This window comes from Daucus carota, chromosome 8 (assembly GCF_001625215.2).
Source record: "Daucus carota subsp. sativus chromosome 8, DH1 v3.0, whole genome shotgun sequence".
Taxonomy (NCBI): domain Eukaryota; kingdom Viridiplantae; phylum Streptophyta; class Magnoliopsida; order Apiales; family Apiaceae; genus Daucus; species Daucus carota.
The window spans coordinates 16,298,627-16,324,432 of NC_030388.2; the positions used below are offsets into that span (position 1 = coordinate 16,298,627).

A 25,806-nucleotide genomic window follows, 5' to 3' on the forward strand; every position below is an offset into this window, starting at 1 on the left:
TATTATCACGATTAACTGAAAAAATGGTAGAATAATGTGTACAATACAATATTAAATTAATTGTGAAGAAAAACATAAAAATGTAGAAAACTCCCCGGCTGAGGATTTGTGATAAAGAGGAAATGATGGATTGCTCATGACATAAGTTAAACAATTAGAAATTCTTTATAATTCTTATAGTGTTCGTGAAAAGTATGATTAAATTATATTATCGTTAAATTCTATTAATAATTGTCTAAAAAATGATGGAATTTATACTAAAATTTGTCAGAAAACTATATTCATAAAATGATGAAAGACTAAGATTAATAGACAACAAAACACTTGATCCTCATATAATATTCACATTAGTTTGATTATAAGGAGTTGGTGACTTATTAATTTTTAGAGAAAATCTGAAAAAAGATCTAACAGAAATACTGAGGTGTAATATATATGTCCTACCATTTGTTCAATTGTGAAAAAACTCGAGTTAAAAAAAATGATAGTATAATTATATATTAATTAATTAATATTTTAAGTGATTAATTAATATACAATTATTATTGCCTATCACAAATTCTATAGTATAACTATTATTTTTTTAAATAAATTAATATATTTAACATTAAAAAATAAATACGGCTTAGACGATTGTTTAGTCTGTTAAGTTTGTGAGAGAAAGCGACCAAACTATTTAATGTGATGCGGTCTAGGCATGCATGAAGGCATCTGCGTGCATTCGGTCTCTAGAACATCAGTATACTATAATATAATATTAAATAGCTGTAATGGACGATAACTTATATCGTATACCACAATGTCAATACGGCAAAAAGACCTAGATAAATATTTAAACAAACCACCAATGAGTACATAAAAAGATGCAATCTTCAATGTAAATTCAGAAGGCTGAAAACTTTATTACAAACATAATTCAAATAGCAATGCAAAACAGGGAAACACGCTTGTACTTTGACAACTTTATTGAATAACAGGAAACAAATCAAGTGCGGTCTGCAATGTAGACCTCGCCAAGAAGACCCTGGTCTAACCGATATGGACTACATCTTCTTCCTGTTTTTTTTCAAGAAAAAGGCAACGCGTTATGATGTATTAACTAAGGATACATTAGCTAAAGTTAATGAAGTGCTTGACCGATATAATCATGCAAATGTAAAGGAATATGTTATCGTTAGTAGTACCGTCTTAATCTTCTTCGAGACAGAACTTGCTGACCCGGGAGTCTGGAACAGTTCAATTCCAGGGACAACCTAATAAAAATATAAGGCAAGGATATTTGTATGTTAGAAAGTAATGAAATACATACAACTTAAGAAACTCATGAGCTCTTTTTACAAAACTACGAACCCCTGGATGAGAGAATGCTGATGTATTGGTCTCTGGAGATTTTTCACCAGAAGAAGAAGCAAGCATTGTGGGGTCGAAAAGGTCGACAGCCTCATATATATTGCTCTCACCACTCTTATTGCCTTCAGAAAGAAGGATCTTAGCAGAAATCTCCTTGCCTATGATTCTTTTATACATCTCTTTCACTGAACCGCTATCGGGTGACTGCGACCAAAATATATATATTCATGAACGTAGATATACGAAAAGTGACGTATAGCAAGTCGATGCATGATATTCGGTGTGGAAATGTACCTTCTTCATTTCAGAAAGAATGTTGGTGACGGTCGTTCCAAGAAGTCGTTTTACAATACGATCGAATAATAACACATTGCATGCATGAGTCTTGTCATCGGCTAGGACCAGTATCCTAAATCTGTGAAATATACGTAAGGAACAGTAATTTTAAAAAGGAACTAAGCAGATAGGCAACAATTAAATTAAATCATCCTCCTCCTTCAATTCTTTATGTATGGATTAAAAACACATTACCTCTTATCAGAATATGGAAAGCTGCGGTTACATGCCTCACATTTAAATTTCATTTCGACTCTGGTTACTTCATTGTGGCACACAGTGCAACTGTTGAACCAAAAGTTTTCTTCCTCTTCAATTTTGGATACATTAAAGGTCGCCAAAACAGCTTTCTGTAAAAAGATGCATGACAGTAAAAAGCTAACTTACTGAGAATTGAAATTTAAAACAATATTAGGCAAGTGATTCTACAGTTGAACCCATAAAACTTGCCTTCGCGAACATAGTTTCAGGATTAGCAATAAGATCCGCAAATGACACATGCTCCAGAGTAGGTGCATAGTTGTTACTGACATTGGTATTTCCTACCCCTGGTCTATAGCCTCCCTCAATTAGACTGAGTATTGGAATTAATACACGGATTATACTCTGTTAGTATGCTATACTTGAAATGTTCTGAAACGTGCTTTCCCCTCAGTGTATTCATAATCTCAAATGTAACCTATAATGCACTGCATAAACTTACCGGTTCCTGAATTCAACAACAGGCTCGATATCAAGATTAAAAAAAACCCTTGTTGACGGCAGGGTACCGACAGATACATTGTCTGGGGAGATCAAAATCAAATAAATGTATATTGGTTATGTTCAAAATAAAAAAACATACATGAAGCAGGTTCAATAAACAAACCACATTACAGTACTACAAAAGCCTTGTAACATATATATGTGTATATATCAAAGTTGAGGTGTACCCATGAACGTGCCAATCTTTGCGCTGGTAAGGATACAGATGACAGGCTGTTCAATCTCAGGCTTGTAGTAATCAGAGCTGACAGCTATTGCCAACTCACCCCAAAGAGTAACCTTATGAGGTATGCTATCAATCCAAAAATAATGAGAAAATATCATGATAAAATTATAAGCAGTGCAACATAGATTATAAAGAAACTGAAGGTGTGTAATGATTTGAATGCAAATACCTCCCATCAGATATTACAAATCTAGTCACCTCCCTCTTTCCTATCCTAGTGTCAATTTTCTTCATCTTGTCAAAGTGCTCAATTACCCCGATAATATCTACACCATATAATTTCACTTAATTATCCTCTTTTCATTCAAGTATAATAGATAATTTTATAAAAAACAAAGACAGGTCGTACCTATTGCATATTCAGGGTTTTCATCACCAACAACTTTCTTGCTCTCTTCATTTATATCGCCAAAGTCCATGAATTCGAATTTGTAGCGGGGTATCAAGTGATCATTGGACTGTTCTTCAATAGTTGTTGAACTGAGCAAACGAATGCATAGCTTGGTTGACACGGGCTTCAATTTTCCAGTAGAATCTCGTACTTGGAAGTTCTGAAAAACGTATACGTTCCCTTCAACCACCTCTTTCCCAATAGCGCTCCAGTTATTAGGGTAGACATAAGCATGAATATGAGAATTCTGGAGTCGCGTAATTTTAAAACGGATGTCAGCATTACTTTGGCAATATGATATAAATACATGGTAATATATTTTACAACTAAAATGGTAATATGATATCAACACATGCTAATATATGTTACAACTAAAAGTAAAGTGTTTACATCATCATCCAGAAGAATGAAGTTGTATCCCTTGACCGCGTTGTTATCGTTGGATACTGTTTGCCAGAATCTTGTACATCGAACTTTAATCCTCCAATTGGTCCTCGACTTGTCAAGATTTTGAATATGGTCATACATGATTCCCTGCATCCTAATACATGAAAAAAAAGCCGACGAAGCATTATTGTTATGTCTTGCGTGACAACAGCGCTCATAAACAATCTAAAATAAACAGAAACACAGTTACAATGCGGGTTGAAAAATACCTTCTTGGTTACAATCTGAAACACTGAGTATGTAGATATAAAAGTTGCAGACTCGAACTGGTAAAGACATACGCTCTTGTAGAATATATATACACAAATCCTTGACGTGAAAATAGGATGGATTTTAGGGTTTATTGATTGCGCAGGCTTTCGTGCTTCTTATCACAACAGCTTTTTTTTGTATCGAAGGAAGTACAACTCAGAGACAGATGATAAAACACTTATCTGCGCAAATCCGATGATATGATTCCGCGATATGTACACTTAATTAGTCTAGCATATCCAAAAAATCGAAGCGTAATTTTGGGATGTATCCGTTCAAGAGGAAACATCTTGTTTAGCACGATCCTTTTTTATTGATCCAGTATCCTAATAATTATATAAATCCCCGTGATTTATACTGTGCGACGTTGCCTTAACCTGCATTTGCTGATTATTAGTCAATGAGGGAACAGTATATTAAAATTTAAAAAAAAATAATAAAAGAAAAGATTGTGTAAATTTATTAAAATTTGACAGACGTTAATTACATAATATTACGCGATTAAAAGAGTGAATGCATTAACATCCAATCTTTAAATTCCCTATTATTAGCGCCATTGGGATGTACATCAGCTTCTATAGCGCGAAATGGAGGTAGATTAAAATAAAAATTATCTCTACCGTGTGGAATTACTTTTAAAAAAATGAAGTGTTAATTAAATAATAGTGTAACTTATTCTTTTTGTTTTTTTTGCAACATAAAAATCTGAATTTTTATGTTGATTTCAAAGAATAAAAAATATAAAAAATATATTTTTAAATACTCGGACAAACCACGTGAAAGTACGTGTCCAAAATCAAAGCGTCAGAATATAATAAATTAAAACAAAGGGAGGATAATAGTCAACCGTGGACTAATCCTCATGTACTTCCTCTGTAGCGCGCAAGGTAGCTTAAAATAAAAAATAGCTCTAATGTGTGCAATTGATTTCATGAAAATTAGATGTTAATTAAACTATAGCGTAACTTGTGATATCCAATTATTTGCCACTTACAGTAAAAGTATAAAAAAAATTAATTAAATGTTAAACGAATATGCAAATTTAATTCATTGTAAATAGTCAAGAAGAGTCACTTGTGCTATATATTTATTTGAAATTTCGAATATAGGTATATTAATATTTTTATTCTCTCGAAAATTGTGAAAATTTTCACATATTGTTCAGATTTGGTCCCTATTGCTAGGACGTGGATTAATCTACATTTGTTCATCCATATATAAAAGAAACAGAATTATAATAGCTGGCGACTGGATATTAGAAAATATAAAATATTATGTTTAAGTACTCGGACAATACACGTGAAACTACGTGCTCAAAGTCAAAACGTCAATATAATAATAGAATAAATTAGGACAAAATTTAGAAGTCCTCGGACAAAACACGTGAAAGTATATCGGTTATAACTTATAAGACATGGAAGGACTTTCAAGCTCATTAGCGACAATTTGGACACTTAAACGGAATTTTGATCATGTAACCACACGGATGAATTGTATAACTTTAACTGTGTAGATGTAATATGAATATGCGTGTACATATAATTTTATCTTATGGTAATCGATTGAGTTTATAATATTTGTGTTATTAGAATATATTTCCAAATAAGTTAATATGGTTGTTGTTATAAAATAAGAATGTTATATTTTTAAACTTGAAATAACCAATACTTACCTCAATTTTAATAATCGCATAAGCTACCGTTTAGTACAAAATCAAAGTGATTTAATATTGAGTTTGCTTAGAGATCTACTCATACGCTGGCGAGCATCTCCAGCAGAGTCGTAACCGGTTCCCTAAATATATAATAAAATATGTATCTTTTAAAGGATTATTACTACATTTTATTGAATGGGAATTCCAACAAAATTCCCTATTTACACATTTATTATTATTATAATATTATATTCAACTTGTAATAATAATTAGAGAGAGAATGGAGAGAAAAAGTGAGAAAAAAATAAGTGAATATTTTATTCTTCAGAATAATATAAGGAAAGAAAATGCCAAAACAATTAACTATAATCTACGCAATAATTTTTTATATTGATTAGACGTTATCTTTATCAATATTTAGTCAGATATTCGGATATATATCATTCCCTTTGTTTTTATACCATCTTTTTTTTTGACTTTCGGGCCAAATCACTACGTGGGTTGACTGGATAGTAGAAATTAATATTTTTGTTTGTTTTTTTAAAATAAAAAATCTGTATTTTTATTTTGATTTCGAAGAATATAATCTATAAGGTAAATAATTTTTAAGTACCCGGTCAAATCAAATGAAAGAACATACCCAAACTGATAGCGTCAAATATAAAAACAGGGTGAGTATAATATTTAAGAGTCTTTCATTCTAAATTATTAAAATTTATAACGTGAGATATATAGACGAAAATTAATTTACGCATTAAACAATACGTTTTATGAAAAAACGAATCTGATTGCGAAGGACCCAACATAATGGTTATACAATTACACATTTAAATTTAACCAATGGGACGTAATTACGATTTGGCATGATCAAACGTTACATAGACATATACTCGGTCAATATAAAATTATTAACATTTATGACATGGAGCACAAACTAATTTATTAAGGACTTTTGAACTTAAATTTTAGCACAAACTTAATCTTAACAGTTATACGAAACAACCTTCATGGTTATCTTTTGAAATGCTAATAAAAGGATAATCCTCATGCAGGATGATAATAGCATGGTAACAACTAACAAATGCATAAACATGAGATAGCGGCGGACATTTATTTCTCTCTATTTATTGGCACATCAAAAACACGACTTGGGTTCAGGCTCGTTCTTGGCAGCAACATCTTCAAAGCAAGTTCCGTCCATATCTGATTAACAAAAAGGAGTGGACATTAGGATGCGATTGAATGTAAAATTTTACATAGAATGAGATAGCAAGATTTATGGTACTAAAGCAGGAATGGACTTCACATAGAAAAATAAAACACCAACTTGCACAAAGGGTTTATTAGTGGAGTAGCACAGTTTAAAACATGATTTCTCCAAAACTCAGCTGTGGCAAATAATTCGAAACTGTTAATCCAGAGTACTTGAAAGTGGAAAGTATATACCCTTTGCTCGATTCATACTTGCTAAGTCACGGACGGAATATTATAAAAGACCTCTTCATAGACCACATTTTTGGTTAAGCTTTTTGTTTCACCATCGTCGCCCACAATCATAATGTGTAGTCCTTCGGGAGAAGTAACTCTCGAAATAGCAACATACAGCTGACCATGTGTAAAAACCGGCCTAGGCAAATACAAACCAACGACGTCCATTGACTGACCCTGACTCTTGTTAATAGTCATGGCGAAACAGATCTGTAGCGGAAATTGGGTTCTTTTAAAATCAAAGGGCCATATAGTATCGGTTGGTACCATATCAATCCTCGGTATTAAGTGTTTGGTTCCAATGTGTGCACCTGTAAGAATCTGACACTCGACACTATTTTTCTTACAACCTGTTACGATCATTCGGGTGCCATTGCATAATCCAAGTATCTGGTTCAAGTTGCGCATTAACATCACGGGGGTGCCAATCTTTAGTTTAAGTTCATGCTTGGGGATGCAAGGCATATTCAGCGAGTTGAGATATTCAATAGGAAAAGATTCAGCAAAGTCATTATCTTCGTCTCCAACGTCCTCCATTGAGTCCTGACTAAAATAACTGTATGTCTGACCGGGAATCTTCTTGAGAATAAGATTATTGATGTCGTCAACGACGACATTAGTGGGTGTCAACACAGCTCGAGAACGAATGTAATCAGGGGAATGGTAGTTGTCTTCAAAATCTGGATATATTTTATCAACCAAGGACTGTAGTGGATTTTCATCCGAATGAATTATAAACCTTTCAGGCAGTTGGATAAGAACATCTCCACGGTTTTCAGAAGAGCCTTCTTGTCTCACCTTACCATCTCCAATACTCAGCTGCCATTCACTGAATTCTTTAATGACTCTATTCTGATCAGGACTGTTACCGGAATGGAGGCGCATATTCCTTTTTAAGAGGTGTACATGCGCATGATCCCACAAAACAGAACGATTAAGGGAGGAACCAACGATCTCAGCTCTGCCGGCCTTTGGAATCACGGGAAGAATCTGCCGATAATCGCCACCAAATACAACGGTTATACCACCAAATGGAATGTTGGAGCGCGAAGAATCCACAGAAGACATGATATCCCTTAGACTACGATCAACACACTCGAATGCGTAGCGGTGCTGCATGGGAGCCTCGTCCCACACAATTAGATCGGTATGCTGCAAAAGTTCAGCGAGGTCCGTACCATGCCTAATCCCCGCAGTTGAATGTTGGTCAAGTTTGAGTGGTATGTGAAACCGTGAGTGGGCTGTCCTGCCACCAGGGAGCAATGTGGCGGCAATGCCGGATGACGCAACAGGAATTACAATTTTTCGTTCAGAACGAAGCCGAGAGATTATAGTCTGCCAAAGAAAAGTTTTGCCACATCCTCCACTTCCGTGGATGAAAAAAACTCCGCCCTTCTTTTGGTATACTCTTTCGATAATAGAATCATATGCTTCCCTCTGTTCTACATTCATCTTGTCAAAATTAAGGTCGTGGGCCTCTTTCATTGCAGCCACGTCGTATGATGTCTCTTCCTCAAGCAAACGATTGATATCTGATCTAAAGTATTCATATGAAGGATATGGCATGGAAGGAAAGTCTTTTAGTGACCGTCCCATGTCTAGCAACAGTTTTTCGACATCTGCAACAGGCATGAAATTTGTTATATTCTATGCTCATAGTAATACTCAAGCTAGTGTAACAGTTAATGTTCTGAAAATATGTAGAGAGTAGGAATCATGTAAATTTTATGAGAGAATACTCAACAAATCACATAATACATATAAGATGGAGGAACTTTCATGGAAAAGGTCAAAAAAATGAAAATTTTTAAGACTTTGACATGTTGTGTTTTGTTGATCATCGTTATATGATGATGATAAGAAAATAAAAGCATTTTACCTACGACAAATAAGAACGCACAGTTTTTTTTTTTTTTTTGCCAGTAGAACGCACAGTTTTAAGATATAAATCACGTTAATTCAATTGCTATAAGTCATAAGTTCGCATGAACATTTTGATTTGTGACAATGAGTGCTGTGTCCCAGGTGTGTGGACGACGACTTGACCACCTGGGTATGTACTACGTAGCAATGTAGCATATGCGCACATACATTTACAATCAAACAGATTGACGGCTAAAGGATCGAGAACCCAGATTGTACATGCAAGGGAATATCTTATCCTAGGCTAAACATGAAAATTTTAAAGACTTTCACATGTTATGTTTTTTTTATCATCATTATATGACGATGATAAAAATTTAAAAACATATTACCTACAACTTCTTTGTACCTTGAAATAGTTTAAAATTTAGACATTAAATAATATGAATATTATAAATAAAAACCCTTAAAATCACACTTATTCTGTGATTTCTATCACAGAAACAGTTGAAAAAAAATAAAATCGGAAAACTACAAAGTACAAATTATAAAATAAAAAAGCTCAGAAAATAATAAAAATACTTATAATTATAAGGAGGAATTTGGACCGCATGGAACAAATAACTACACTTAAAAAAGAATCAAATAAAATATTAACAGATAATAAACAAAAGAATCAGAAAGACTTTCACATGTTATGTTTTGTTGATCATCATTATATGGTGATGATAAGAATTTAAAAGCATATTACCTAGTTTGTCAACAAATATTTACCTTGAAAATTTGTTAAATTTAGACAATAAATATTATTATAAATATTATAAACAAATAACCTGTAATATCCAGTGTACTATAAATCCTCGATTCAACCGATTAATCTCCTGCAAGGTCGGTCACCGATTCAATTTTTGAAATCGGATTAATCTTTATATATATTTCTTAGTCGGAGTATATATGATAAATTATTGAAATTAAAATATTATATTATTTTGAATATGAATAATTATACAGTTTATGAATATAGTAAATATAATAGCTACTAAATAGCTAATATAATAATAATTAAATATTAAATAATATTTTAATATTAAAATAAATCCGATTTTCACCCGATTAATCCTTCCGATTAATCCTCGATTTCCGATTAATCCCCGATTTCCGATTAATCCTTGAATTGGTAGTTCACCGGATTTGGTCCGATTCCCGATTTCTGTAACACTGGTAATATCACAATAATAAAGAGATTTCTATCACAAAAATAGTTGAAAAAAAATAATATTGAAAAACTGCAAAGTACAAATCATATAATGAAATATCACAGAAAATAATAAAAATACTTTTCCTTATAAAGAGGAATTTGGACCGCATGGACAAATAACTAAACTTAAAAAAGCTTCAAATACAATATTAACATACAATAGACAAAAGAGTAACACAAATTTACTGTAACTTATTGAAACTTTTTAATAAAAAAAATATAGTATTATCTTATCAATATCTTCAGTAACGCGAATGTGTATAGGCTGCTGATATTAAACTACGCGCGTGAACAATATGTGGGAAGTGTCTGCTCATGTAAATTAACTAAACTAACCTGCAAGAGCAAAATTTTGTATCTCATCGTCTGACAATGACAACTCATTATTAAGAGTTATTTTCCTCCTGCGCATTAAGACGTCGTCGGAGAGTATTCTCCAGTGTGTATTCCACAATAACAACGGATCAGAGATCGAACAGTAGCACAGTATATTAACAAACATCTCCCGCAACTGATTAGGCATATGAGAATGAGAGTTTTCTGCCAATGCATCGTGCCACTGATTGTCACTCTGAAGGAGACCCATAGCGGAACAGGCTTCTTTAAAAGTATTATACCTTACACCTTCAAATGTCCTGACTTCCTCAAATGAAGTAGCACCCTTTTGTCGCATTAACAACATTCGAAGGTAAAGAAGCTCGCCAGCAGTGGCGTGAACTTCGGACAGCCTCCCGACAACTTCACCACGCTGCCTCTGCTTCCACTTGCATTCTTTGGGAATCCATGTGAAGAATGAAGGAAACTCGGCATATGTGTAGTTCCTGGCAGCAGGCATGTCGTTGTTTGCAATGAACCAGGCTTCTAACTTGCTGCGCTTGGTGTCAGCTCTTGCACAAACACTTTCTAAAGACTCGCCTGTCTTAAAACTCACATGTTTATTGCCGGGCATGTGTATTGGTAGTCTATCAACGCTGGGCCACCGTGAATGGATGTCAAAGCCGAGTATCCTCCACGCAGCTTCGGATGCACAAACGTAACGGCCATCTACATAATGGTTAACCTCATCCAGAACTTTCACTTTTGTAGAGTCCTTATTGCTGATCATGGAGGCATTAGATTTTTTAAGTAACATGGTTGCATTGTCATGACCTTTAAGACAGTACTTGAAAAGATACTTTAAAGAGCGGGAGCTGTTGCATATTTCAACATTAATGTGACATTGGAATTTGACCAAGAGCTCTCTATTGAATGGTACAACGTATCTATTGTCTAAAACTGAACCCTTCCTCAAAACCGTCCTACCAGTGTCCCGCCTACGATATATAGGAAAACCACATTCATCGAAACAGGTGATTCCGTTATACCTGCAAGGGGTGAGATTAAATGATTGTTTACAACTTATAAGGAGGGTACCTCTGGAGATGGGTTGCATTACATATAAAACTACATCAGATGTTTCTGAACCGTGATTTAAAAATTAAATAAAAAACAAAAGTGCTTGCATGTGAGACGTCAACATTTATATAAAAATGCAGGATTACGCGTTATGTTAGACATAAGATGGCGTTAGAGGGGATTTAAAAATACATACTTCTTCGGGAAATGCCTCGAACACTTGTTGTTGACCATACACGCTGAATAAGAGTGATCTTTGCCGCAGGGTCCATGTATCATATAATTTTTAACAGCTGCGTATCCAATCTTGTCTGTGGAGGGATCGGGTATCTCAGCAGAAACCAACCTATCTATCTCTTCAACGGAATTCGGTTTGTCTTTAGGATGTAACCAAATTAGCATGTGAGCGTGTGGTAAGCCACGCTTTTGAAATTCGATCACGTGCATCACTGAAAAATAATATGGCAGAAATATTATCACATAACTTAATAATCTGTCAACATGCTGAATGTACAATGTTAGGAATAATAAGAGCTTAACTTACATCCTATACACTTCCCAAAGAAGTGTTTTTTCTTAATCAAATCAATGAGCTGGTCGAGCTTCATCTTGAAGACGCGTGCTACTACGTCTGGTGCGTCACATACATTAACACCAGGTAGGTGTTTCATCATTTCGGTTATCTCCGGCCACTTAGAGTTGGTTGTCATAGTGAGGAATAGAGTAGGATGGCCTATGGCGCGGCACAATGCCAGAGAGTCCTTAAAGTACTGAGACATGTAACGTTTTGAACCAGTGAAAGAAGCCGGGAGAACAACACACTTCCCAACCTGGTTAGGATCATTGTCTCCTCTTCGAACTGCATCACGTACTGAATTGTACAGATCAGAACGGATGGTTGTTTGATTCCTAGAGATCCAGTCCAACCGGTATTGCTCCATAGCTGTAAAGGCATCGACCACATATTGTTGCCAGAGACGACCTCCGAGGTGTGGAGTCAGACCTGTTTAGGGTGTGAAGTTAAAAATCAGCAATGTGAATAAATACCAGGGTTGTAATACATTAGTGTATGTATATATATACACGGCGGATCTATAGAAAAAAATCAGGTGACATGTTAAGATAAATAAATTGTGTGTTTATATAATTATGAGGCATGTAATATAAGAGAATAGCATCCTTACAATGTGTGCACAGCATTATACAAACTTGAACTGTATTCAGCTGGTGATCTCAAGGTGAATCAGGAAAACTACAGGTAACAAAATCACTATACTCATGATTATTTGATGCGTCATGCACATGACAGAGTCTTGAACTTTCTGGTTGACAATATAACAACTTCATCTCTAACCCATCATAATTTTATGATCTTAATTTTTACAATGAGTTACACGTCGATTTTGACCAAGTACTTAAAAATATTTTTTATTCTTTGAAATCAACATAGAAATTCAGATATTTTACTTCCAAAAAAAAAATTACACTATTATTTAATTAACACTTCATTTTCTTGAAATTAATTCCATACGGTAGAGATAATTTTGTATTTTAATCTACCTCCATCTCGCGCTATAGAAGAAGTACATCCCAATGGCGCTAATAATAGGGAATTTAAAGCATGGATGTTACTGCATTAACTTCATTAACTTTTATAATTGCGTACTATTTTGTAATGTCTGTCAAGTTTTAATAAATAATAATAATATTTTTATTATTATTATTTTTTTAAATTGTAATATATACGGTTCCCCCATCGGTAATTCCCCCCCGGATCCATGAACTTTTTGGTTGACTAAATAAACAACTTCATCTATAACCCATTATAATTTTATAATCTTAATATTTTATTTTTTTGAAATATTAGGATTTAACTAAAATCAGCAACGTGAATAAATAGCAGTGGGTCTATACAATAGTATGCATTCACGGCGGATTTATAGAATCAAATATATGGTGATATGCAAGAGATCATAAACATTTTGTTTATATATTCATAGGGCATGTAATATAAGAGAACATCATCCTTACATAGTGTGCACAACATTCAGCTGGTGATCTCAACGTGAATCGTGCAAACTATAGTAAGTCATAGTAGTAAACAAACAGCTTACCTTCATTTGGACGTATCATTAACTTGGAGCTGTAGTATTCTTTGAGTGTCACGAAGTCCCGCTGTCTTTTTTCAAAACCTTGTTCTTCATCATGTTCCCGTGGCTGGGCGCTGTATGGTCTGGACTTGGCCAGGCGAATTTCTCGATGATAGCCATCTGTACCGAGTGGAAAGAGAATGGGGAACTGGAGCTGCATGAAATAAGCATCTGTTTCGTAAACCCTTTTAAGACCCTGGTGACGTGTTTCAACAATTGTATCTCGGACAGCAGTTGTGTCTGCATTTGGATTGACTATCAAACCTGCTATTTCATTAGATGGACCAATTACATTTGGACGGCCGTTTTGAGCTCGACTTGATATAAGAATGAGTTTGAACTCGTCAATCGTCTGATTTTTGAAACGTTCCCGCGCAGTTCGAAAGTACCTGACCAGCTTATTATGTTGATCAAACATCTTAGTAAGTTCCCTCACAATATCAAGATCAATTTGGTCTTCGGATTGACCCACTGCATTTAAACGGTTGGCTTCCTCATTCTCGGTATCATATATGTACAACTGACAGAATTTTGGATGTTGACCGTCCGGTGGGAGAAGACTTCCAATAAAATGCATATTCGTTCCTCTGATTTTGAAACAATAGGGAGCACGGCCGTTGTTTATCTTGTGATCGACTTTTCCACCACTGGAACACATAGCAAACATGCTATTGTACACACGGATGTTCTGCTTGAAGTGTGTTGCCTTCTCACTCGTAGACAGAAGTGAGCGCAGGGGCTCAGGGGCAAAATCCTCGGGGGGGAGGACGACAGACCCATTTTTGCAACACAACATAAAGGTTGGACGGGCATTCATATTTGATTTGTTGTTACGCTCTTGGTTCCACATGACAGAGTGACACTCGGCACACACCTTCGACGGCGGACCCAAGGACATATAGCCCTCCCAGAGGTCTGCTACGTATTCCACTTCATTGGTGTTGTCATCGATCATTATGTGCTCATCAACTTCATTGAAAACATCCAAAAGATTTCCGACACCGACATGGGCACCAGATTCATTGCCAGTCCTTGTACGGTTTGCATCTGCAAGGGGAACTTATACAATTATTATGGATGCTGAGATAATGAGTCATGCTGTAAATAACAGTCCAAGGTAATAAAAACCTGTATTGTTCATAGGAGTATAGTATGCAGATCCTCTTAGAAATGTCGAACTAATGTTAGTATGTGGTGTTTCTCCTGGAAACATACAAACAACTACACCAGTAAAAATATTATTATAAACTCTAAAAGGTATTAATTTAAGATTTTCTGGATCAAAAAATAGGTATTAGTTTAACTATTTAAACAGATATAGATGCCTAACATTTCTCAATAATCTCTGCAACACAAAGCAAACGAAAAAAAAAGAAAGCCTCAAAATATCACAGGTACTAAATCAGGATTAGACCTCAAATAGAAAAATAAAATACCAACTTGGACAAACAGTTTATTACTCGAGTAGCACAGTTTAAAACATTATTTCTCTAAATCTCATCTGTGGCAAATAATCCAAAACATCAGTAAAAACATTACAAAATATAAAACCATTAAAGTCATTCTCCACTCTTTAAGTGTTGTCTAACCTCCCTGCAAATCATGTTCCGATACGTCTGTTCCTCGTTTCCGAACTGTACGACGTATATTAAAAAAGATCAGCATCAGTCTTATACATAAGAAAAGTATCCGATAAGTTTTGTATTGGTAGGGGAAATTAGATACATACAGTTTGATAGATCGCCTGCACGTGTGCGATGAATGTTGTCCTCCATCGTTTTTGTTAGTAATGGAAAAGACGCGTAGAAACTTACTGTTTAATGGTTCAACCTAATACACAGACTCCATGCACATCTCCTTTTTTTAATCTTGATTGATGCGGATACTGTTTCCTTGATCAGCGCTCATACCTTGCCATGTTTCATTAACAATTAAAGCTAAATAAGTGGGAGATTGAGTATATCTTATACTATTCAAATTCAAACATCCGGACATTGATCTATAGGTTAAAAATACGGACTATCCAGAAAAAGAAAATGGGTTGATTATGTGAGGGTAATGGGTAGATTTATTCTGGCCATTGGGTAAAATGATGTAAATGGGTTATGCTGTACTAATGTTCTTTAAGTAATGTTCTTTAAGTATATATTGATTTCTCAAAATCTCATAGATTTTATCCACATATTAACCATAATGGTATTGAAAGAAACTTAATAGAGTCCCGCAGATTTTATGATTATTTAAAATCAAAATTAATACACAAATTCTTGAATTAAAAAAGAAACGTAACTCCGAATTTCATATATTCCTCAGATTTAACCTCATAAATTTTATTTCAAGGAAAATCAATTTGTTTTTATTTTAATTGACTTTCCTTTTTAAACGCTTGTCAACTTTTTAAAAATATTTAATAGCTCTTTTACACGGCAATTTTTGTAAGTAGTCGAGACGAAGTAATTAATATGTCTAAGCTCATATTGAAACTAAAACTATTGCAAATTAAAACATTTCTAAGATAACTGAAAGAATGAATTCTCTCTTTCCGTCGATCGTATAATTTTGGCCACCTTGTTTCAAAATTTTAATTTAGGAGTTGGTTTTATACAAACTCATCCCCCTGTTTTCAAGTTGACATTGGGCTTAACTAATACTAGCATCGGCATCTTTAACTCTGAGGCACAACTCCTTGAGAGTGGATTCAGGCTCCATGCCCCTACGTCCCGGTGGCACCTAAGAGGAAACACGGTGAAGTTCGGCTGATTCCACCACCACGGCACCACAAGGGATCCAGAAAGCGCTAAAACTGTGCAAGAGTGTATCAAGCCAAGAACTTTCACCACCACAATATCTGTGCACTGGTGTTTCGGTGATAAACATCAAGTCATATATGAAGTTGAATATAACATGACCGCTTGACATGTTTATTATCCATTATACTTAGGAGGATTAAAGAAGCAATGTCCAAAATACAGGCAATGAGTACGAGTACCACATAGATACAGACACGCACACAAAAGTACATGAACTGAAAAAGTAGTTATCTGGCAGGGACACTCCCAAAAGTGGAAGCACGCAGGCAGGTTCTACAAAATTTGTGTAGCCAGCTTCCACTAGAATGAATTAAAGCTCTAAATAATATATAAGTAACAGGAAAGTATATTTCGAAGAAACTATATATGGATCACACAATTATATTTCAATCAATCATGTACTGTCGGAAAGCAAATCTTAATGGAACTTGTTCTGCCTAATATAATGCTTGCTTCTAACTTTGCAGTACCACATTAGGCTAAACAAAAACGCATACAGGTCAAATTTGCAGTAGTTCCTGTGAATTCTAATCCTAACTTTTTTCATTACTATGAATCTCAAAAAAAATAGACTGCCAGAACCTATAATACACTTTCAGCTGTTTCGCCAGTATCCGTGGATATTACAATACTGATACCACAATAAAAAAATATATATATAGAATAAAAGTACAAATCAATATACTAAATTGGGCTAAAAAGGGTAGCTAACCCTTGATCAACAGTAATTTGGAGTTTTCCATATGTCATCAGAGACTTTTGTTTACATTTGTACGCTCCTTTCCCTCTAGCCAGGACTTCCCCGTCTGAGTCTATGATCCCTTCCCTGGATGGATCAGCAGTTCGTGAACCAGGTTCCAAAATGAAGGCTTTCACCTAAATTCATGATTGAAAGAATATATTTGATATTAGATTACGGTTACATCTATAAGACTTCTGCATACACATCCTTTTTTGGGCATTTAACATTCCTCGTGGGAGTAGACGCAAGGTATGTGTGCATCTAACCCTCCAAGTGGGACATACAGTACATATAGTTTGGTTGATCAAATTTTAGGTAAAATCATATTTACAGACTTGGAATGTGTTGTGCTTCCACCCATGCCTCATACTTCTTTTTATCATACAAAATTTATCTATTTTTTGCAAAATTTATCTATTTTTTGCAAAATTTATCATACAAACTTGCAATGAATATATTAATACAGTACGTGGAGGCCAATTATCACCACCTTTACTATTGCAAAAAAGACTGATCAACTCAGAATACTTCCCCACTTCTCACAATATAAATATTAAATATAGTATGAATGTCCATTAGCATATATTTACAGCACAGCTAACTGATCGCCAGAGGAATACAGTGTCACAGTAGCGAACATAGTATGTTTTTACTATTGAATAATCATGCTGGCTTCAGACTTACTATTCTAGAGCCCGTTTGGCTGAGCTTATGACTTAATGTGATTTATGACTTGACGTGACTTAATGCGTCTGTTTGGAGATTTTGAATTTTTGATGACTTATGAGTTGTTAAAAATATAATAAAAAAATAAAAGTGATTTATGGGTAACTTATGCCTTGAGGGTAATTTTTTTTTTTTTTAAAAAGTTTAAAACAATTAATCCACTGAAAAACGTAATTCAAACTAAATTCTGTCTTTAAGTCAGTTTCTGGCTTATTTCTAATTTTAAGTCGACTTCTGACTTATTACACAAACAAACATTTTTCAGCTTAAAGTCAGAAATAACTTAAAACCCGGGCTTTAAACCCAGGCAAACAGACTCTAAAGTCTAAACTATAAACTCACCTTAAGGTACAACACATCAGGTGATTTAACATGGTTTCCGTTGTTCAACTCAATCATTAAAGCCAGCAAGGATAACTTGGAGCAAGTTCTCATTATAATCAGGTCCAAATATCCATCTGCAAACTGCAGAAAACCAGCAAAGAAAGTAATTAAATTACTATTTGTGTAAAAGTTAAGAGAACCGCCGTACGATCTTAAAGCTGAAAGTATTAATGATAAATGGTAATAAAAAAGAATCAAGCAAGTATGTGTATATGATCTTCGTCAAATTGTTAAAGGTTATGTAAAAAGAAAGGTCTCAATTCAGATAAGTATATAGCTTTAGAGGTTCCAAATTGTATCAATTAAATGGGCTAGAATTGCAACTCTGGAACTCGTAAACCAATTATCCCTTGGTAGGATGTAAAAGAATGGAAAAGTACCATATATAATTCCCTCTACCACGCATTCAACAACCCTTAAATATGGGTATACCGTAGACCAAGTTCAAGAAGTAAAAAAAGTTAGTCAAAACTCAAAATTGGTACTCAAGCTAATTTTAAAAATTAAAAAAAAAAAAAAAAAAAAAGCATTTTCAAGATTGTTAGATGAGTTTAATTTTGGTAATGACCAATTAAATAAAATTTAGGCTTAATGCCCTTTTAACCCTCAATGTTTGGGGGTGTCCCGATGCTGCCTCAATATTTTAACTTGGTCGATTCAACCCTCCAAGAATCCGATATGTTCCAATTATCCCTTATACCAGGATGGAGCCAAAAAACGTTACATAACGGATTCACACTGGGATAAATGGTTGTGAATTGTCAGGTTTGCCCCTCCGTTATGTAACGTTTTCTGACTTCACGGTATGAGGGCTAATCGAAACATTACGGATACTTGGAAAGTTGAATCGGCCGAGTTAAAACATTGAAGCCGCATCGGTACACCCCCTCACACATTGAGGGTTAAGCCTAAAATTTATGCACACAGCCACGTCTTTACTCAGGCTAAAATCCTCAACCTTTTGTTACCAAGAGAATAGGGTATCCACTAGACTACAATGCTAGGTATTATACGATGAACTCCTAATTCACATGAACATATGACATAATGATAAAGAAACAAACAATTAAAAGAAAACATATTAATTGATTAAATGAAGGAAAAGAAAATTGAAGGAAAAAAAAAAACCTTGGCATCAGGAGCTGCCATGGTGTCTTCGCTAGCCCAAGGTACATTGTGAAGCCAGACTGAAACAAAAGGTCCATCAATCTTTTTCCAGTTTAAATTTTGCAGGTCAATACTAGAATGCCGATTTCCATGTTGTTGAATCTTAATTGGCACCCCTTGATTTGGACGGTGAGTACAAGAGTCACCAACACATTCAAAACTTTGCCCACCTATTTTATTACCAAATGCTTCATAGCCAGGTGCCGGTAGAAAATATAATTGGCCATTATATGTACGCAAATGTATTATACGTAGAAGGGCCTGGAAAATCACTAGTATTAAGCACACACACTCGAATATTTAACCAACTTTCAGCATATCACTAGTACCCTGATTAAGACTACAAAAAAGTGTTGCAAAACACTTGCCATTTCAATATGCTGATTTCACTTAATGCCAAATTGCCTCTTGCGATAGCAGATAGGAAAACATTTACAGCAAACAACTTGATAATACCATTTAATCTAGTTTTACTATGAACCAATAGTGCTAAAACCAAATTATTCGTTCATAATAATTAACACCAGTAAACTGGAAACTGAGAGAAATGAAATGCCAGAATAATAATAGGGTTAGTGAGTTTCTCACATAGAAATCCATCCGTGCACTCCCCATCCATCTAAACTTTTCAGACTCAATGTCAATATCGGCCACCAAACCTGAAAACAGCTAGTTATGGACCTCATGGTAATATAAGCAATACAATTAGTGTTAATATTTAGAATTTCTAAGATACAAGCATAAAGTCGCCGGAGAATGTCCACCAACAGAAAGTGGAACTTCACAAAGAGCTGAAACGAGGCCAAAATTATAATTCAATAGCGAAGAGCAATTTATATTTTGTTTGTACCCCAAGCAAGCATCAAGACACTATAAAATCTGGTATCTCCTTGCAAGATAGTTGCTACGTCCAATGAGCGCCTATGTCCTGTCAATGATAAAAACAGGAAGGAAAGTTCATTTTTCTGTAATACAATCACTAAAATTATCACAATAAATCCATAATATCTATCAAAAACTAGAATGACCATTTGCAACCTCGAATAATAGCAAGAACTGCATAAAGGGCTGTACAGGGTTGACCAACTGTATCCAGAAGAGATTTTGCCATACCATTTCCTGTTCCTGCATCCAAAACATTGCCCATCTAAGAACACTTTAATCACCAACCATTACCTTTATTATTAAAAATTAGATGAAGATCTTCCGGTTAGATGCAAGTTTAACTGCTGATTCTAATTGGTTTCATATGTACAAAGATTAGAACAAAACCATCGGTACATAATGAAGTGATCAAATAAGAGATATCATGCCCAAATCATTCGTCAGCTCCAAAGTAAAAAAAATTGTATAATATTTCAAACCAATCTTACGATTAGTAAGCAGACTGCAAGCTTTCCAAATTATAACAAAATGATTTTATAAAATGTACAAGTAGAATACAAGCATTTATATTATTCTTTTATTCTATCAGCTATTCAGCCTAAAGTTTTAAAGATAATGCTTCACAACAACAATGTTATAAATGGGTATCGACCTAGCTGGAAAAAGAAAAAGACTAATAGAATAGGATTGAATAAATACATCAATGAGGCAACGTCAATATGAATTCAAGAAATTGATAATTTACTGAAACATACAAATTAGATCGCTGCACGATTAGATGATCTTTCATGTAAGGATACTATGGTAGCAGAATTAAACAAAGGAGACAATATTATACACACACAAACACAGATATAATATATATATAGGGCATTGCTCAAAGATGAACACCCTTAAAAGAAGAACAAAGAAGAACACTTTAGAATCGCATATAGAATCTCATTTAAAACTTGAATTAAATTCTAATTTTAAGCTAATTAACATTTTATTATGAATAATAATAGTATCTAACATGTAACAATAAATATGGATTAAAAATAACATGATTCTATGTAATATTAATCGTGCAAAATATATATACATGATTCTATTCTGGATTCTGTTCTGGATTCTATTCTGGATTCTATAATATTTCATATTAACAATTTGGATGAGTTTGGATGTTAGATTTCATATATTATGTTTAATTGGTGTTTAATTATGAAATTATAATCTTAACAATTTATTTTTTATGAAAAATAAAGTGTTATGATAGTGTTTTAATACAAAGTGAGGAACTGAATCAAAGTATATGAGAAAGAGAGAAAATGAGAAAATCTCTCTAGAAATAATACTACACCTGCAGGTACTACTCCTAGAGGCATCCTTATTGCTGACTCCCAATCATCCCTCTCCATAAGTCCATTTACAACCTACTAAAAAGGACAACCCAGAAAGGGAGGAGAGAAAAGTTATGACCTTATTGTAATATGTGCCTAAGAAAAAAACAGGATTACACAGAATGTTACCCCTTTAACAACCAAAAGAGCTGCAACATTGACAAGTTCATATCATGTCATATACATAACCAACTCTATCAATCATTAAAAATTACAGCAACTAATTCTGCCGATTGTATTACCTAGATTTTTTTGAATTATCAAGAACTAGTTAGAAGTTAGAACTAAGATTTGGCATATTCCAGTTTACCTATAAAAAAACATTTCCATTTATTGTTGTCTATATAATCAAATAAATTTTTGATTGATAACTTGACAATATTCCTTGTGGACATGATACTCAAATTTACTATTAGTTTGACTAGTGTTCGTTTCACTTTTGAATGATTAACATAAAGACGACTATTTCAGGTCAAAAAATAACTAAAAAGACGCACAAGTGGACAGCATGCTAGTATGTGTAAATGTATGCTTGTTTCAATAGATGGACAGCCACAGAGCCACTTGCTTACTTTGTAGTTAACTTTGTTCACAAATGGACATACCAAAGCTTATGGACAATTAAATACCCAAGACATAAACACAGAAGTGACATTTACATGTTTTATCAGATTTGCATGATCTATCTCTAGAGATGTGAAGAAAGGAAATTTAACTTGTCCCACTAAATTTTCTTGAACAAAGAATAGGGTGCTTGTTTGGGGAAGGGAAATTTTATGTTTCTCAAAATATGATCAGGTGAAAAAATGAGGAGAAACAACAAACCTCAACCAATATTCCATCGCCACTGACACAAACAATACCATCATACATCGACAGATCAATTTTAGAGGCGATTTGCTTTGCATGAAGCTGGTGTGTTGTTTCTGAGGGACAAAGTTTAACGAAAACAGGATTTATAATCTATTACCAAGACAGGGACAGCAGTGCTAACTGTAAAACGATTGAAGCCAACCTTGCATCGTAAATAAAATATTAGCATCATCAAGTAATGGTTTTACATCAGCAGCAAAGATCTTTAGAGCAGATTTCCTTCCTCCAAATGGATTCACAAGTACGAGCAGCTTTTTTGGACGACCTGCTATAAGTAGAGAGGGAGACGAGAAAGAAACAAGCACTAGCAGTTTAGCATTAGAACTACAGAGACATGTATCGTGTGCACGAGTAAGTGGATGGGGGGAGCAACGAAGAACACACCAAATAATGCAACAACCATGTTTTAGTTTCCTATCAAGTAACCTATAAATATTCTCTCAAGACACAATCTAATAATAAAATTAAAAAAAAAAAACCTTACTCATAAGAAGATAACTAATTAATACTGACAAATGACAACCAAAGGGTGAAGACACAAAAGTGGCATGAATTCTTAAAAAATGCTTACCTATAAAAAGAACAGCAAACTGCAAGCCTTAATGATTTGCTCAGGCTTTTAAAGGAGCTAAATAGGCAGAATGTGAGTTAGCACCCCGAAATAAGAAAAGATGGCTATAGTTTTAGGTAATGTAGGATCTTAGGGTGGAAACTATGTTTGGCTTAGGCAGGATCTAGCAATATATAATTATTAGGACAAATCTGTTGAGATCCCACAATAAGTTCAAATGCATCATGGCAATCAACTTTTTAGTTCTTAATTTAATATGACCATCTAGTGCGTTCAAATTAGCTGATTCATACTGTCAGCACTTCTGAGTAATAAAACGTCCATAGACATTCTGCAAAATTAAAATTTAAAAAAAAACAGTAATATATAATATAAGGATTGAGGAACCACTATAACAAGTAAAATGCACTACATGCAAGGGCATATAGTCAGATTCCCTAACAATAAACATACTCCGTCAGTCCCTACTCCTCGCCACTTAGATTGTCAGTGATACAATATTCTTTGTTTTAAGTTGTATAATATACTTAAATACATACCAACACAGAATTTAGATATGGTAATTCATATGTGGTAACTTGGATTCACATTGCCAAAATAAAGGGGACAGCAGAAATGTGGACTAAATGGGACAGAGGGTAATTACGTAATAAAAAAGCTCGCGTATTTCTAAGGAATAGTGTGTGTGTCTAATATCGACTTTAGAATGATTATCATGTAAGTTAACCACAAAGAGTATGGAACTCGTGTTTCACTAACTACCTAGTCGTCAGAAAGTTTATTATACAATTACAACAATTTCAATACCAAAATATAAACTCAAAGCTCATATATCACTACAAACCAACAAGTCACGTCACATGTATACACACATGACAATATCATATAAACCAAACTAAAAACTTGTTCACAATTCACGAAATAAATTTCACTGATGACAAAAACTCACTAGATGATCATAAAATCGACACACAAAAAATGCAGTCAATACTATACGATTACTACAATATCAACTAATCATACATCCACCGAGTAAAATTGACTAACACTAAACACAAAATTCACCATCCACCAGGCGATTAATACACGAAGAATTCCAACATTTGGAGCAAAAGTACCTAAAGAATCGAGCTTTTGCCGAATCATATTGGACCAGAGCTGCAACGAAGACTCGGAGAGCGGCTCGAACGCGAAACTCTTTCGAACAAGAGCGCCTTTGCCTCCCACACAGCAGGAGCCATCAGATTTTTCAACGATCGTCTTGAGGAAGATTCTAGAACCTTGAATGGAGAAACCTAGGACTTCTTTCTCGATAGTCAAGCTGCGCTGGCTATCACCGTCGTTCCAGGAGAGTTTTCCGGCGTAGGTTAGGGTTAGGGTTGTGGTGACGCCGTCGATTTTGACGAGATCGGAGATGGTTTCTCTGTTTTGATCCATTTGATTAGGGGGTGATGACTTGTTTGTTATTCTGGCTTAAGCATTGCTTAATTACTTTGGTGCTTGATGGATAAGTTAATAATGCAGTCTTTTTCTTGTAAAAAATTATCGAGTTTTTACAAACTTATATTCTTGCAAGATAGCGGTTTTCTGTGATATCATCGGTGTTCTAAAAATCGCCGAGTCGGCCGAGTACTTATTTCGAGTATTCGTTTTTAACCTCTCGTCCGATCCGAGTTCCGAGTAATCAGGTTCAAAACCGATTTATTAAATAATCCGTCAAAACTCGGTTTGATTCCGAGTACTCGAGGTCAAATCCGAGTTTGACTTATCAATTTTTTATTGTTTTATTTGAAAATTATTTCAAAAGAGATTAAACGTGAATTTATATATGTTTTGGTTTTTTTTTGCAAAATATTGACATTAATTAGAAAGTATATGTGTTTTATCATTAAAACTTGTGAATGATTATTATGTCAAAAACTATGAAACAAGTAAATTTTATTTGAACTTCATTATTTCAAGTGTGTTATTAAAATATTGATATTATTAGATAGTTTTATTATTAATCAATATATAACTATATATGAGAGAAATAATTAATTAAAAAAAATACCCGATTAATTATCCGATAACTCATTCCGAGTACTCTCCCGAGTTCCGAATACTCATTTTTCCGGAACCAAATCGAGTTGGACCGAGTTCCGATTTTTACAACCTTGGATATTATCAAAAAAGAAGTATTAAATATATGTGTATAATTTCCGTTTTACGCTAAACTTTGATAAAATAATTAAAATGTCTAAACTCATCTCTGCATGAATGTTACTAAAAACATTTTATACTAAATTATACACAGAATTATAATTTGTTTTCTCTTTAAATATGCCACATGTCTGTGTTAAGGATGTGATGGCATAATTTTATATAAGTGACTAAAGTGTTGTAGCTGATCAACGAATATCATACCACCAGTAGCATTCACTGATCAGGTAGGTCATCAACAGATGGAGTATATTATTACAAAACAGGTAATTTATATATTAGTGGTTGACAAGAAAAGTTGATCAACCAATGCAATTTTGATCAATCAATAGATGTGTAATTAGTAGGGGTGATCGCGGTGCGGGCGGTGCGGTTTTTGGCTCAAACCGCAAATCAAACCGCATATGCGGTTTTGTAAATTTCTCAAACCACAACCGCACCGCGAAAAATTAAAACCACATAAACCACACCACGAAAAGGCGGTGCGGTTGC

At 34.3% G+C, this 25,806-nt stretch overlaps 5 protein-coding genes across 8 annotated transcripts; all 5 read right to left on the reverse strand.

Moving 5' to 3' along the window:
• Window positions 1-807: 807 nt before the first annotated feature.
• Window positions 808-2,030, reverse strand: LOC135148555 (uncharacterized). The gene is made up of 5 exons (XM_064083918.1): window positions 1,882-2,030; window positions 1,645-1,765; window positions 1,351-1,554; window positions 1,185-1,253; window positions 808-1,056 (listed from the first exon to the last, which is right to left on the reverse strand). The coding sequence occupies exons 1-5, from the start codon at window positions 1,932-1,934 to the stop codon at window positions 1,030-1,032; spliced, it is 474 nt and encodes a 157-aa protein (XP_063939988.1). The 5' UTR covers window positions 1,935-2,030; the 3' UTR covers window positions 808-1,029.
• On the reverse strand, window positions 2,011-3,953 carry LOC108197985 (uncharacterized). Its single transcript, XM_064083917.1, has 7 exons — window positions 3,725-3,953; window positions 3,459-3,609; window positions 3,027-3,315; window positions 2,847-2,943; window positions 2,619-2,743; window positions 2,390-2,471; window positions 2,011-2,260 (listed from the first exon to the last, which is right to left on the reverse strand). The coding sequence occupies exons 2-7, from the start codon at window positions 3,606-3,608 to the stop codon at window positions 2,098-2,100; spliced, it is 906 nt and encodes a 301-aa protein (XP_063939987.1). The 5' UTR covers window position 3,609; window positions 3,725-3,953; the 3' UTR covers window positions 2,011-2,097.
• A 2,933-nt stretch (window positions 3,954-6,886) lies between these two features.
• Window positions 6,887-8,522, reverse strand: LOC135148206 (uncharacterized). The gene has a single exon (XM_064082416.1). The coding sequence runs from the start codon at window positions 8,503-8,505 to the stop codon at window positions 6,889-6,891; it is 1,617 nt and encodes a 538-aa protein (XP_063938486.1). The 5' UTR covers window positions 8,506-8,522; the 3' UTR covers window positions 6,887-6,888.
• Window positions 8,523-10,361: 1,839 nt separating this feature from the next.
• On the reverse strand, window positions 10,362-15,350 carry LOC108198216 (uncharacterized). Its single transcript, XM_017365980.2, has 7 exons — window positions 15,305-15,350; window positions 15,165-15,209; window positions 14,704-14,778; window positions 13,540-14,622; window positions 11,970-12,428; window positions 11,622-11,874; window positions 10,362-11,394 (listed from the first exon to the last, which is right to left on the reverse strand). Exons 1-7 carry the CDS (start codon window positions 15,348-15,350, stop codon window positions 10,362-10,364), a joined length of 2,994 nt encoding a protein of 997 aa, XP_017221469.2.
• A 1,382-nt stretch (window positions 15,351-16,732) lies between these two features.
• On the reverse strand, window positions 16,733-24,643 carry LOC108197984 (sphingosine kinase 2). Of its 4 annotated transcripts, none has more exons than XM_017365724.2 (10): window positions 24,231-24,643; window positions 22,684-22,809; window positions 22,494-22,594; window positions 21,629-21,701; window positions 20,443-20,529; window positions 20,255-20,332; window positions 19,993-20,063; window positions 19,366-19,665; window positions 18,196-18,318; window positions 16,733-17,261 (listed from the first exon to the last, which is right to left on the reverse strand). In XM_017365724.2, the coding sequence occupies exons 1-10, from the start codon at window positions 24,547-24,549 to the stop codon at window positions 17,070-17,072; spliced, it is 1,470 nt and encodes a 489-aa protein (XP_017221213.1). In that variant the 5' UTR covers window positions 24,550-24,643; the 3' UTR covers window positions 16,733-17,069. The 4 variants fall into 4 exon arrangements, with proteins under 4 accessions (XP_017221213.1, XP_017221215.1, XP_017221218.1 ...); XM_017365726.2 differs by having other exon boundaries at window positions 22,684-22,806; window positions 24,231-24,634; XM_017365729.2 differs by lacking the exon at window positions 24,231-24,643 and having other exon boundaries at window positions 21,629-21,704; window positions 22,684-22,704.
• Between the last annotated feature and the right edge of the window lie 1,163 nt (window positions 24,644-25,806).

Excerpts from the sequence above, each read along its gene's own strand:
- LOC108197984 (XM_017365724.2), bottom strand. The coding sequence starts at position 24,549 with ATGGATCAAAACAGAGAAACCATCTCCGATCTCGTCAAAATCGACGGC. Across the intron at positions 22,595-22,683 it reads TATTTTATTTACGATGCAAG|AAACAACACACCAGCTTCAT; the intron begins GTTGGCTTCAAT and ends TTTGTCCCTCAG. Across the intron at positions 19,666-19,992 it reads GTGCACGGATGGATTTCTAT|GCCCTTCTACGTATAATACA; the intron begins GTGAGAAACTCA and ends GTGATTTTCCAG.
- LOC135148555 (XM_064083918.1), bottom strand. The coding sequence starts at position 1,934 with ATGAAATTTAAATGTGAGGCATGTAACCGCAGCTTTCCATATTCTGAT. Across the intron at positions 1,555-1,644 it reads TTCTTTCTGAAATGAAGAAG|TCACCCGATAGCGGTTCAGT; the intron begins GTACATTTCCAC and ends TTTTGGTCGCAG. Across the intron at positions 1,057-1,184 it reads TCTCGAAGAAGATTAAGACG|GAAGAAGATGTAGTCCATAT; the intron begins GTACTACTAACG and ends GAAAAAAAACAG.
- LOC108198216 (XM_017365980.2), bottom strand. The coding sequence starts at position 15,350 with ATGGAGGACAACATTCATCGCACACGTGCAGGCGATCTATCAAACT. Across the intron at positions 14,623-14,703 it reads TACTCCTATGAACAATACAG|ATGCAAACCGTACAAGGACT; the intron begins GTTTTTATTACC and ends TTCCCCTTGCAG. Across the intron at positions 11,875-11,969 it reads CTTTGGGAAGTGTATAGGAT|TGATGCACGTGATCGAATTT; the intron begins GTAAGTTAAGCT and ends ATTATTTTTCAG.
- LOC135148206 (XM_064082416.1), bottom strand. The coding sequence starts at position 8,505 with ATGGGACGGTCACTAAAAGACTTTCCTTCCATGCCATATCCTTCATAT.
- LOC108197985 (XM_064083917.1), bottom strand. The coding sequence starts at position 3,608 with ATGCAGGGAATCATGTATGACCATATTCAAAATCTTGACAAGTCGAGG. Across the intron at positions 2,944-3,026 it reads AAACCCTGAATATGCAATAG|ATATTATCGGGGTAATTGAG; the intron begins GTACGACCTGTC and ends TATATGGTGTAG. Across the intron at positions 2,744-2,846 it reads TTTGTAATATCTGATGGGAG|CATACCTCATAAGGTTACTC; the intron begins GTATTTGCATTC and ends TTGGATTGATAG.